The sequence below is a fragment of the Vicugna pacos genome, chromosome 18 (assembly GCF_048564905.1).
Source record: "Vicugna pacos chromosome 18, VicPac4, whole genome shotgun sequence".
NCBI classification, from domain to species: domain Eukaryota; kingdom Metazoa; phylum Chordata; class Mammalia; order Artiodactyla; family Camelidae; genus Vicugna; species Vicugna pacos.
The window spans coordinates 26,451,025-26,464,115 of record NC_133004.1 but is presented as its reverse complement, the minus strand read 5'-3'; the positions used below and the strand labels follow the sequence as shown (position 1 = coordinate 26,464,115).

The 13,091-nt window shown below is 45.5% G+C and overlaps 1 protein-coding gene across 5 annotated transcripts in view; it reads right to left on the bottom strand.

Moving 5' to 3' along the window:
* Positions 1-3,048: 3,048 nt before the first annotated feature.
* TMC5 (transmembrane channel like 5) overlaps positions 3,049-13,091 on the bottom strand; it is a 36,119-nt gene continuing 26,076 nt past the window's right edge. For 3 of the 5 annotated variants that reach the window (XM_072942684.1, XM_072942685.1, XM_072942687.1), the window contains 7 exons: positions 12,058-12,133; positions 11,742-11,875; positions 9,777-9,950; positions 7,733-7,811; positions 5,506-5,610; positions 4,294-4,336; positions 3,049-3,540 (listed from right to left, as the gene is read on the bottom strand). In XM_072942684.1, coding sequence (XP_072798785.1) covers positions 3,494-3,540; positions 4,294-4,336; positions 5,506-5,610; positions 7,733-7,811; positions 9,777-9,950; positions 11,742-11,875; positions 12,058-12,133 — 658 coding nt within the window. In that variant the 3' untranslated portion in view covers positions 3,049-3,493. The remainder of the gene's footprint in view (positions 3,541-4,293; positions 4,337-5,505; positions 5,611-7,732; positions 7,812-9,776; positions 9,951-11,741; positions 11,876-12,057; positions 12,134-13,091) is intronic. The other 2 variants (XM_072942688.1, XM_072942686.1) reach the window with 2 other exon arrangements.

Here is a 13,091-nt window from a genome sequence, read left to right as displayed (position 1 = left end):
CCCCTGCCCACACCCGCCTTTCAGCCCCATCTGCAGCCTTGATCCCAGGCCCGCAGCTTAGTCATGACTTCCCTCCTGAGCCCTGACGGGCACCAGCCTCACCCACGCAGCAGCCAGGCCACCAGCGCACACTGCGAGATGATGCGAAGCAGACTGAGTTTTGCTACAGTTAGTGTTGGCAGGAAGATGATAACGGGCTTGGGATGTTTACAAAGAAATTTTCTTGAATTTTAAAATGAACAGCAGGACAAAGATTCAATAAATGGGTATCTAAACTGCATATACTTGCATGGCATATTATGACGAGTGACAGAGGAAGAGAAAGTAACCAAAGGAAACATCCGTGGACTGAATTCCCCCTCTGGTCCTCAGAGGCCACACAGCAACTGACAGGGAAGGAGTTCCTGTGGGCACAGCTCAGCGTCCACAGCATCCCTCCTGTGCTGCGAAGACTTTGAGAGCCAGGAGTTCTCGTCTCCAGACCTTTATCCCAAACCCATATTGCACTTTACTCAGCCAGACCCAATTAGGGACTTAAATCCTATGCTAAGGTGGTCATGGGCCTTGAAGAATAGAGAATTCAGATCAGGAAAGAAAGTGTTCAGTACTATTAAGCGCTTACTTTGAAGGCTTAGTAAAGGGGCTGACAACAGGATTTGGCATCAGAGAAAGTTAAATCTAATTTCCTGATTACCTGTATGACCTTGGACAGGTCATATAGCTAGCGCCCTAATTCATCTTAAAATAGAGGGAGCATTAGTACCACACCAGGAGGTAGTTGTGATTAAAGGAAAGAGGGTGTGTAGAATGCTTGTTAATAACATTTATTGACTGCCTACCACGAACTAGACACTTTCATTTCCTTTCTTTTTGCTATTTTTAAAAATTGAAGTACAGTCAGTTATAATGTGACAATTTCTGGTGTACAGCACAGTGTCCCAGTCATGCATATATATACATATATTCCACATACTCATTTTCATATTCTTTTTCATTAGAGGTTATTACAAGATACCGAACAGTTTCTTGTGCTATACAGAAGAAACTTTTTTTAAAATCCATTTTTGTATACAGTGGCTAACATTTGTAAATGTCAAACTCCCAAATTTATTCCTTCCCACCCCCTTTCCCCAGTAACCATACGATTGTTTACTATGTCTGCAAGTCTAGACACTGTTTCAAATGCTTTCTGTGTGTCTACTCCACTACAACACTACGAGGTGGGTACCATTATAATCCCTTTTACAGTGAAGAAAACCAAAGCACAGGGAAATTAAGTAACTTGCCTAAAGTCACACAACAGTACTAGGATAAGGATTCAGGCCCAGGTTATATAATTCCAAAGTTCACACTCTAAACCTGGGCTTAGCATCCTGTCTGACCCACAGCAAGGGCTCACTCATGAGAAGCGTTCCCCGCGCTCATTACAGTGCCTGTCACATAGTAGACACTCAATAAATGACAGAATGAGTTGTGGGATACCAAGTATCCTTGAAGAAACTGGATACAGACCCAGAGTGAGATGAAGATTCAGGACTTAGCAGCATCAACAAACATCCACGTGAAGGGTCAGGTCCTGTAAAAACGCAGGAGAGGCTACCCTTTTTCAATACTAAAACTGCAGGGGTTACCCAGCTTTAGGTGACTGTCGGGAAGCAGGTGTTACTTTTATCATTCTGAGCTAATTAAAATAAGGGCTGGAGGAAAGGATGGGGAATGTCCCCGGAAGATTTTGGCGCAGTATTCTGAGCTCCCCATTTAATAAGCGCCTCAAGTGGCTTTTATGGTCAAGCACGTTCAAAAAGAACAACTCGAGATCCTAGCTCAGTAGTTCTCACTGAAACCATCTGGGGAGCTTTAAGGGCAAAGTTCGGATGCCTGATTTAGTCGGTCTAGAGCGGGATATGGGCCTGGTGGTTCGAACCTCTCTGTGCCATCCCGGGTGCAGCCAGCATTGAGGACGCCGCTGCCTGATGAGAGGCCCTGACGCGACTGGAGGTGAGTTGATCCCAATGACGAGCTGAATTGTGTTGACCCAAAATCCACACGCTGAAGTCCTAACCCCCAGTACGTCGGAATGTAACGGGATTTGGAGGCAAGTCCTTTAAACACGTGACTAAGTTAATATGAAGCCATTAGGGTGCGTCCTAATCCAACCAAAAACGGTGCTTTCAGAGGGAGCCCACATTTCAATGTAGGAGCCAAAGTAGCACACACAGCATTAGGATAACAGAGAGCAGGGAAAGTCGCTTTGAACATCAGTTCCACAGACGAGTTAAGTCTCCCATAGTCCCCTGGGAGCTTCTCCTTCACAGCGTGTGTTAGAGTTGTTTTGTAATTATTAACTTGATTTTCTAGACAGTAAGCACATGAGGGCAGAGACTGTGTCTTGACTTGCTCACCACCACTTGGCACATGTTTGTTGAATGAATGAATGAAGAACGGAGGACTGCTGGCAACACTAGCAAAGATGATACCAAGAGAACTTAATTCAGTGACGGATGAATTAATGAATAAATAAGTGAATGAAGAAGCGAATCAATGACTGAGCACCGACTGGATGCTTGTGTTTCAAATTCATCTGAAATGTTTTCGAAATTCAGTTCCAATTAGATTTCATGATAGTGATTACTGAAGAGGAGATTTCTCCCCACAAGTAAGTTGGTAACTGCTGGACCCTCAGTTTTAAGCACAGTCACATGCCTTGTGAATCACTTGGCAAATCTGCACACACACACAAATGTTTTTTACATGTACGTATGTTTATGCGTATGTACTCACACAGACACAGACACATACATATAACTGTATTCCACGTATCACCACTGGCTTCACGTCTGGTTCAACATAAGACTCTGAGGATCATGTATAAAACCCCACAGGGGCAGAGTCCCAGTCCACACCCCTGCCCCAGTCTAATCCCAAAGACTCAGGTACTCACTAAGGAATACATTTTAGACGAGGCTTCTAGTTGTATTTCACCTTTGGGTAACACGGGGATGTTTTTAGTTAAGTCGCAAACAAATGCAGGTCCCAAACTTCAGAGGCTTCACATCCCTGACTGAGAATCCCATTTTTATTCAAGCTGGACCACTTGACTTAGTACCAGTTTCCAAACCTTTGCCAGGTCTGGGAGCTCTGTCTGGGAGGAGAGACTCCTAAGGACCAAAAATTCGTATGCATATCTCTTAAAGATAAACTACATCATTCTCAGGTTCTCTCTTCCCAGGTTTTTGAACTAGTTCAAACAGTACCACAGTCTTTACTGGAACATTCCAGTTTGTCTTGAAAAATTGAGCAATTCAGGAGTGAAAAACCAGCAAGGAATGCCCAACTTCGCTTTAGTATTTATATTGTAGTCAGCTTCCACTGCTGGCTGACAGCTTGAATTCCCCTTCTGGGAAGCTCCTGAAGGCCCAGGTGTCGTGGAAGAAGTCGTTCCATCTTTGTCTTCTTTCCTCATTTGGTTGGTGTCTGGATTCCACAAGAATTTTCAGACCTTTGGATTATCTTCTTGAACTGATCGCCTAAATCGCAGGTCTGGTTTTGATACAGGAAAGAGAAGTTAGCACAGACGCTGCCTCATCCCTCATGGGAAAGACCAAACTGGCTTTCAACACCCCACGGCTTCTCAGGCCTTCCTGCCTCCTTTTAAGTTTCTTCAGTTCTCCCCCGTGAACTCCCATCATTGGATGCTGTCAGTGAACACTGTCCCAAAAAGATGGATAGGTTTGCTTGTTTCCTCCCCAAGACTCATTCCCCTTCTGTCATCAGCCACAGATTTTCTTTAGGAAGCCACCCTTCTCCACTCTCAGTCTCTGAGGTTCTGTATGTTCATACCACCTGTATCTACATAGATGGGACTCAGATCCGGCCAATGAAACCGTCACAGTCTCATGGCCACAGAAATTGATTGGTTCATGGGTGGGTACATCACCCAATCAGATGCAATGAAACACAGTGAGAATTCTGAGTCTCTTTCCCACTAGGCTTAAATCTGAGAAGGTACCAGAAGCTGATAAAGCTGTCACTATTATCAAGAAGAGCCTATTTGAGAAAGGAGGTAACATGGAAAAGACCCCACCAGGAAGAAAGCAGGTTCTGGTGACATGCTGTGAGCCTCTGCTTCCAGCCACACCTAAAGCAAGAACTGTTCTTGGGTTTTTACTAAAGCCAGTTTGGGCCAGTTCTTGCCGTTGAGCGAGGGACTGCAGCGGGAGCAGTTCTGACCCTCTACCTCAGGGCGGGTCATCTGATGAGTCAGGCCTCCTCCAGTGCCAGCTGGTTACTCACCTGGAGCAGCATCATGCTCCCTGACATGCAAAGGGCCCAACTGCTGAAAAAGAAGAAAGCGAGAAACCTCACCGCTGGGAAAGAATACAGACTTCAGACCCTGTGGCATAGCTGGTAAGACTTGTGAGCCCCCACCATTTTAAAAAAAAGAGTGACAGATTAAGACCAAGGTTCAGCCATAGAAATATCAAACATGTTTCGTTTCATTTTTCTAGGGACAGTGACTTCATTCATTTCATCATTAATTTCACAGATACTTACTGAGCGTCTACATGACGCCAGGTAACATATTAGGACATGGGGCTGCAAAGGTACAGATGTGGCCCCTGCTTTCACAGGATTTAGAGCTGGGCCTCTAGCTCTCTTGCCTAAATCACGATATTAATTTGTGCGGAGAGTCAGTGACACGGCAGTCTCTTCTGATAAGATCAACAAATTCCCAAACTAGTAGTATTCGAACTAACTTGGGTTTACTATTTATCCAAATTTTCCAGGACACCAGCGAAGCCAGCAGGGGCTTTGGAATTAGAGCAGGGTTCCAGACAGCTCTTATACCTGCTTCATAAGAATGAAATTGGTAAAAATCGTAAGAGCATGATATAGTTATATCTATTAACATTATCACATGCATGCCTGTGGCAGATAAAACATATAAAACAATTATAACAAAAATGTTTCATTACATATTGTTTCTAGTATGTAAAAAAAAAACATGGAAACGACCCAAATGTCCAAATATGTACAAACTAAAACAATGCCTGAGATGCAATATTAAGTGGGGAGAGGGGAAGTTACAATACCATGTGCATGATGTAGCCCCTTTCTGGTAACAAGTAAATGAATAAACAAAAACGTTAGCAGACGCATGCGTGTTGGCAGATACCTAGAAGGAAAGAGCTGGAAGAATACATACAAAAGCATTAACATGGGGAGGCGGTGAGATTCAGGGCTCTTTTCATCTCAGTGGGATAAACCTCTGTATGGCTGGGTTACAGGAAAGGCATGTGCAAGCCCCACGATGACCCCAGCACTTAGAACACCGCCAGGCATAGAAAGTGGTGAACGATGGTGTGCTATTTCTTTAAATAAACAATACAGAAACGTTAAGACATAGAAAGCGAAGTGCCCTTATGTGATTCTAGTTCCCTGATGCACTTTTCACAGGAGGGCACATCTGTGTCACAGGGACCCCAAGGTGGCCCCCAGGCTCACCTCCACATCTCTCCTTTCTGGTGTGAAGGAAGAGGGGTTTGCTCTCTTCTCCATATCCTGCAGCTTGATCAACTTTTCTATCAGGAACATTTTGTCTTTGCCCTCCTGCCAAGGGAAAAAAAAAACAAAATCAAAAATAAAAATATGGAGGATGAACGATGATGTGGGGCTGAGAAGCAAATGATGGAAAGAAGGTTGAGCTTTAGGCAGGTAGGGTCCCGGCATTGGATGGAGACCGCAGCCGTGTTTCCTATTAATGAAAGAAAGGAACATTTCACAGCAAAACCAAATTATCCACCATAGCCTTCCTGAATTGTAATCCTCTCCTCTAACGCAGTTCTCCCAGCAGACTGAGTAGCAGCCTGCTGCCAGGAGCAACTTACATGCCCTTGTCTGAGGGCCAGCACAGATGGTTCAGAGCATCCCCCTCTTGGCATGCCCTCTGCCCCAGAACCCTGTCTGCACACCCAGCATTGCCTGGATCTGCCCGGTCCTCCCACTGGGAATGTCAAAGCTTATAGCTCTGCATCTAAGGACATCAAATATATTTCACTTGGCAAAGTTACCTGTGTTAATGGATGAGACCCTGATAAATAATTCCTGAACTGGGAAGGAGAACAAGGGAAGGGCGTATGCCTTCCCCAGGAGGATGAACCACTTTCCTGTGAATCTGTTGCAGGCAAGAGAGTGGTAGATTCCACCAGGGCTGAGGTGGGTCAGCGAGCACCACTGACGGTCTGTCCAGTCTAGGTGAATCCCATTTCCCATGCCCTTGTTTCTCCTTCAACTTTCACCCATTGATTTTAGCATCCACTGGTGGATCTTGCTTGAAACGATTATTACCGCAGTATTTTGCTTCGTGACAATGTTCCATTTCCCTCATTCCTTCTATGTTTAGTAATTGAAATTCTTCTGTAAGATTTTGACTCAGGGAGGTAAAGCTGCATCATGGTTGAGAGCATAAACTTTGGAGTTGCCTGGTTCAAATCCCACTACACATCTTCCCTGTGACTTTGGGCAGCTCACTTCACTCTATAAGCCTCAGTTTCCTTAATTTTCACATACAGGTTAAAGAAATGATTGTGCCCCAGAGAGACTAGTAAAAATTTAAGAAGAATTCTTTGTTCATCATTTACCACCATGCCAGGCACCAGTAAGTGTTCAAGAAAATACACTAAGGTACCAACTCTTCGTTTTGGAAACAAGTAAACAGAGGGAAAGAGCAGTGTATTTACTTGCCGTTCCTCTATAAACTGTATTTCAAGGTAATCAAATAGTTGACGAGCAAAAATTCTTCTTTTATAGAAGAATTCCGGCTAATATATGCAGAAGAAGTTCTAGAATCAGAGTAGCACTATTTAGTAATCCTGAATGGAATAAATGGATCTTAAATCCATTAGGTGAGAAGCTAACAGGGAACTTTCTGAAGGATGGGTCAGCTAACCAAGCATGGACCCACTGACCCCTCTTAACAGCACAAAAAGAGAGACAGTCAGAACTTTTGTGCCTCGAGGTGAAGCTGTAAGAAGCATACAGTGTCATCTACATGGTATCCTAGCTACAAAGTGGAATCTAGACCTAATCAGGACTTTAAATTTCGCCACCAGTTTATAGGAAATACAAAGGAAAAAGAAACATGCTAAACACCACCACAGGGCTGCAAATCAGATACATCCAGAATGCGGGAATTATTACAAGACAGATGACCTGGTTTCTTTAGCAGTAAATGGCAAGAGAAGAGGGAGGCGTGAACCATTATAGATTGAAAGAAACATAAAAGGCACATCAACCAAATGTAACCTGTGGCGCTTTTTCAGATTTTGAGGTGAATAATCCTGCCGTACAAAGACAATGGGGCAACTGGGAAAATCTGACCAGTGACTGGCTCTAAGAGGGTAGTAAGGAATTATTAGATATTCTCTTAGTGTGATGATTGGTATTGTAGTTACGTTTTTTTTTGAAGTCTGTATCTCTTAGGCATATAGAAGAATCTACAGATAAAATGATATAAACAAAGGCTAGGATTTGCTTTAAAATAATCCAGGGTTTCACAGCAAAGGGATAGTGTAGACGACATAAGAGTCTACAACTGCTGATGCTTATCAGGGCTGGGTGGTGGGAAGGCAGGAGTTCATTGGATTGTCCTCAGTTTTGGAGTATGTTTGAAAATTCCATTACAAAATATTAAAAATGGGAGAGGATCACAAAGGGGTCCAACAGGACTTACATTAATGATCTGTTCATGGAGCAGTCTGATCATAATCTTCCTTCCCTCTGTGATCTGCCAGTAAAGATAAGTGATGATTCTGGAAGAGAAGACAAGAAAGAATGGCAGACACCTTCTCCAATGCTTTGCAGTCTCCCAATTTCAGCTGAGTTCAAAGGAACCAGTGTATTTGCTTCCAAATGGATTGTGGCCCAGCCAGTGTTCCTGAAAAGTTGTGTCTGGATGAGTTAGAGGATAAATACGTTACAGCAATGATTCTCGTCATTCCGCATGTGAAATCACCAGAGAGGCCATGGCCCTGCCTCAGATCGATTAATTGAGCTTCTTACAAGCATCAGTACTTTCCTTCTTTTTATTGCTTTACTGAGCCATAGCTTATGTGCTACAAAATTTACTCATTTTAAGCGTAGTTTGATGAGGTTTAGTAAATGTGTACAGTTGTGCAAACTTTGCCACGATCTAGTTTTTTTATTTTTTTATTGAGATACAATTGACTATAACATTGTGTAAGTTTAAGGTCTATAACTGTGTTGATTTGATGCATTTACACAATGCGATATGATTATCACCATAGTGTTAGCTAACGCCCTTATTGCATCATAAAATTATCATTTTTTTTGTAATGAGAACATTTAACAGTTTTATGGTTTTATGGTTGTTGTTTTAATTTAGTAGATGTACTGAGGACTGAACCCAGGACCTTGCACATGCTAAGCATGTGATCTACCACTGAGCTCCACCCACCCCTCCTAGAACATTTAACAGTGTTTTTTAAATGCAATGATTCTTCTTTTCTTTTTTCAGTTTGGTATTTTTTTTAATTTGCATTCTTTCTTATGAAGTATGGTCAGTTTACAATGTTGTGTCAATTTCTGGCGTACAGCGCAATGCCCCAGCCGTACATATACATCCATACACTCGTTTTCATATTCTTCTTCATAATAGGTTACTACATGATATTGAATAGAGTTCCCTGTAAATGCACATGATTCTAATGTGCAGCCAGAGTTTGTGTATCTGGTCAGTGCTCTTCCAACTTCAGTGTGATGCAGATTTTCCGGGACTTTGTTAAAATGCAGATTCTGATGCTGTGGGTCTAGGGTAGGGCCTGAGAGCCTGCATTTCTAACAAGCTCCCCAGCGAATTAGAAGTTTGGATGAGCAAGGCACTAGGAGAACTCCCCATTTTAATTAAGGAGGCCAAGGGCAACCCACAGTTGGGAGGGGGAGCATAACCAAGAGCCAGGAGACCCAGGTTCTAGCACCTTCTGCAGCCTGGAAATTATATCTGCGAATCAGCCCATCTCTGTCCGTCTTATCACTGCCCTCTGTAACGTGGCGGGGTTACTCCACAACTGACATGGACTGCTTCCACTAGTCTGTGCTTTCGAGTTGTGTCTCCCTACGTGAGCTGCAAGCTCAGATGCCATCAGGACCAGGCTTCTGAAGAGAGGCAGCCATCGGTCGGCCAGCCAGCTGCTCCTGCAGCAAGATGGACCCGGACTTGGCAGATCTACTTTTTCACAAGAAATCAGAAATCTTTTTTTTGAATCTGCAAATAAAAGTACACTAACCTGCATAGAGCAAACGTGCCCAACCCACTTTAACATAATCACAACCCCAGAAAGGATCACACATCATTTTCCTAAGCATTCTCATATCCAGTTTTTTCTTTTTCTTTTTCTTTTCATATTATTTCTTTTGTTTGTTGGGGGAGGATAATTAGTTTTGTTTGTTTGTTTGTTTTTAACGGAGGAACTGGGGCTTGAACCCAGGACCTCGTGCCTGCTAGGCTCACACTCTACCACTGAGCTATCCCCTCCCCCTTTCATGTTACTTCTTAATAGAGAGCAGAGCAGGTATTGCTTTCTTCATAAAACAGACACACACAACCAAAAGCACAAAAGATATTAAATAACTTTCAGAAAAATTCCACAGCTGAGCTTCGCTGTAGTCTTTGCCTTCTCCCCAAACAGCCCTACGCCACCCACGTGCCATGTAAGTGAGGTGCTTCCCGCACTCGTTTTCCAAGGGGCCCTGCTTACAACACAATGAGGGTGAGGATGAAGAAGAAGTGCACGCTCCCAATGAGGTTCCGGTAGATCCACACCACCCACAGGTAGCTGGGCCTTTTACTCAGGGTGTCGATCCAGCTGTAGATTGACTGGATGAAGAAGGGCAGACCTCGAAACGGGCCACAGTTGGCAGAAGGTTTCAATCTGGTAAAACAAGGGACAGAGAAACACCTCTAGCGTGAGACCCGGGTACAGTTCATTCCAGAATCAGGGTGTCCTTTCTGGGCTCTGGACCTGGAAACAGCAGTTCTTGCCTGCTCCACCCACACCCTCCTCCAAAGGAAACCCTCTCGCTCACAGCTTCAGTGGGTGTGTCCTGTACTCGTGACCTGTATTCTGAGAACCCGATCTCAGACAGGGGTACCACCTGATCCAACCATAACCTATCCAAAGACCAGGCAGTGACCTCCTTGGTGTCCTGGCACAAAGAGATGAACTGGGGCGATCAGACCCTCTTTCTTGGGAACTTGAACTAAGAAATACAAAGAGGGGAGCTTGTCATCTATGGAAGCTGGACTTGTGGCAGTAATGGCCACATGATGTCAGGTGTTATGAACAAGGAGAAACTAGCAGGCAACAAGGAACTGGCGAGGAAGACGGAAAAGAGAGTAAACACAGAGCTGCAAGGACATGGTGGAACAGGGCAGTCTTCCCTGAAGGCACCAAGAGCCTCGTGGTTCCAGTTCCACAAGTAACCTAAAAATCAACTCCCTTGTTGTGTGACCACCTGCTCGTTCACTCCGCAGGGGTTTATTGCGCTAGTTCCAGGCACTGGGCTAGAGGCTAAGCCCTAGACGTTGCCCAGGACACAAGACAGACGTCATGCCTGCCCTCTCAGGTTTACGTTCCAGTGGGAAAGCTGGTCGACCAAGGAATAAAGTAAACAGATTCAAAGGCATTTCTGACTATGAACTAGCGAAGGAAGAAGAGAAACTGCCCTGAGAGAGAGAGGAGGTGGAGACTGATGGTAGATGAGGATGGTCCTGAAGGTCAGATCTTTGAGGTGATTTTTGAGTTGAGAACCAGAGGGTGGAAAGAAGGCCTCCAAGAAAATGGAGCGGGGAGAGGACTTCCAACAGAGGACCCCACCCCGAGTGGGGAGAGGCTCGAGGGTCCCAGCAACAGACTGAGAGACATGAGGCTGGAGTAGGATGGGGCCAAGGAGGGTGAGACCAGAGAGGTAAGGGGGAGCCTGATCAGATGGGGCGTTTCAGTTCATTTAGAGGAAATTCTGTTCTCCATGTGCACAACTGGTTTCTCCCCATCTGGGAAGCTGCAGCAATTTGAGGAGGAAAGAAGCTGTGCCAGTCAAGGCTGGGGGCATCTGATGGGTGGTCACCAAACTCAGATGTATTGCCTCCCTTGGCCATAGCATCTGTTGGTTACCAAGGGAACTTGGGTTAAACACTGCATTAAGCATGTCTTTTGATTCTGATGTTTTGACATCTGGGGCCTTACTGACTCTGGAGAGACTGCCTTTCCCAGGGCTAATGAGTCCACATCCCACCCCCTACCTCCTCTCTCCAGCTCTCACACTCTGGGCCACCATTCCCCTGCCCTAGGCACCCCAGGGCCAGGGACCAGACCGCTCCAGATGGCCCCTACACCCCAGGGCCTACTGAAATTATTCGGACTGGTCCCTCCTAAGACTTCATACCCTGACTTGCTCTTTCTTCCCCAATTAAATCACAAAAAAAGGCTTTTGCCCACATTTACTGCTCTGGCTCTGACAGACCCTGGTGCCTCCCTGTGTGGCCCCCCATGGTGTGGTGCGCCCCCTCCTTTGGGATTCTGTGACCATCACAAGTCATTTTCTCAGTGGCAGTCGACTCCTGATCTGTTGGCCTCACCATACCTGAATAATAATAAAACCTACACTTTAAAACACTCATCCCTCCATCCTTAGAACCTCAGCCCAAGGCTGCCGTCTCCTACCTCCAGATGGTGATGGCCAGGGTGCACAGGACGCCAGTGAAGGACGGGAAGAAGAGCAAGAAGATGAAGAAAGTCACCATCTGGGCAGCCCGCCAGGCTTTGCTCGGAGGCTGGAAATTCATCATCAGGCTGATCTGAAGAAAGAGAAGCAGTCGCCTCCTAGCTGTGGCCAGAAGAGCAGGCCAGGCGCATGCCGGCCGGATGCCAGCCTCCTCATACCCTCCCCAGTCCGCACAGCCGGCGCCCAGCTCCAGCCCCCGCTGGGCCACGTGTGACTGAGCGAAGCTGACTGCTCCCAACTTCAAGATGGACTCACGTTTTTCACGTAGAACATGATGAAAAGAGTAACCATTTGGATGAAGGGCAGCAGAGGGCAGAAGAAGGTTCCAATCCTGTGACAGAGAGAGACAGTGTCGGAGACCAGGGGAGACACAGGGAACGCGGGCAGATATGCGCTGTTGAGGGGGAAGGGATGGGGGGTGTTAGGGGTTGAACTGGGTCCCTCCAAAGTTACATGTTGAAATCCTAACCCCAGGTACCTCAGAATGCAAATGTATTTGGCGACAGGACCTTTAAAGATATAATTAAGGTAAAATGACTCACTCGAGTGGGCCCTAAAAGACACACTGAGGGAAACGGGGCAGCAGGGGAAGGCGCCATCTACAGGCCAAAGACAGGCCTCAGAAGAACCAACCCTGCCAACACCTTGGTCTTGGATTTCCAGCCTCCAGAATTGTGAGAAAATACATTTGTGTGGTTTAAGCCCCTCAGTCTGTGGTACTTTGTTATCAAAACCCTAGAAAATTCATTCAGAGGGAGACTGCTTCCAACACAGCAAACCAGGCAAATGCCCACCATCTCCAGTCTCCACGGCTCTGGAGAAGGGATTGTGCAGAGAATGCTGCCCACACAGCCATTAAACCCCCAGGTGGCCTTCAGCCAGCCCTAACCTAGGGGTCCCATTTCTGTTGAGTGATTGATACAAAGTGAAGTTTTCTACCATAAGAAAACTAACAGCATAAGGGCAACAAGAAATGGCAAATCAGTGTTGGGGAGACAGTAGTTCAAGGTGGGACCGTGGCAAACTGGAGCCACTCACCCCAGTTCAAGGCCTAGCCAGTTGTTACCATAATGGGAGATGGTTTAGATCTCTCCTTTTTTTGGAAAGAAGTGAGAAATTTTAAATTTTATGTGACGTCTTCTGATTCTTAAATACAGGTGGTTAATTCAAATTTTTAGAAAAAGCACTGCATCAGATGAGCAAAACACAATTGCAGCCTGGATACAGCCTGGGGCCATCCAGGCTGGGATCCCTGCTCTGTGTTGATTCTTGGCTGAAGCCCTTACAAA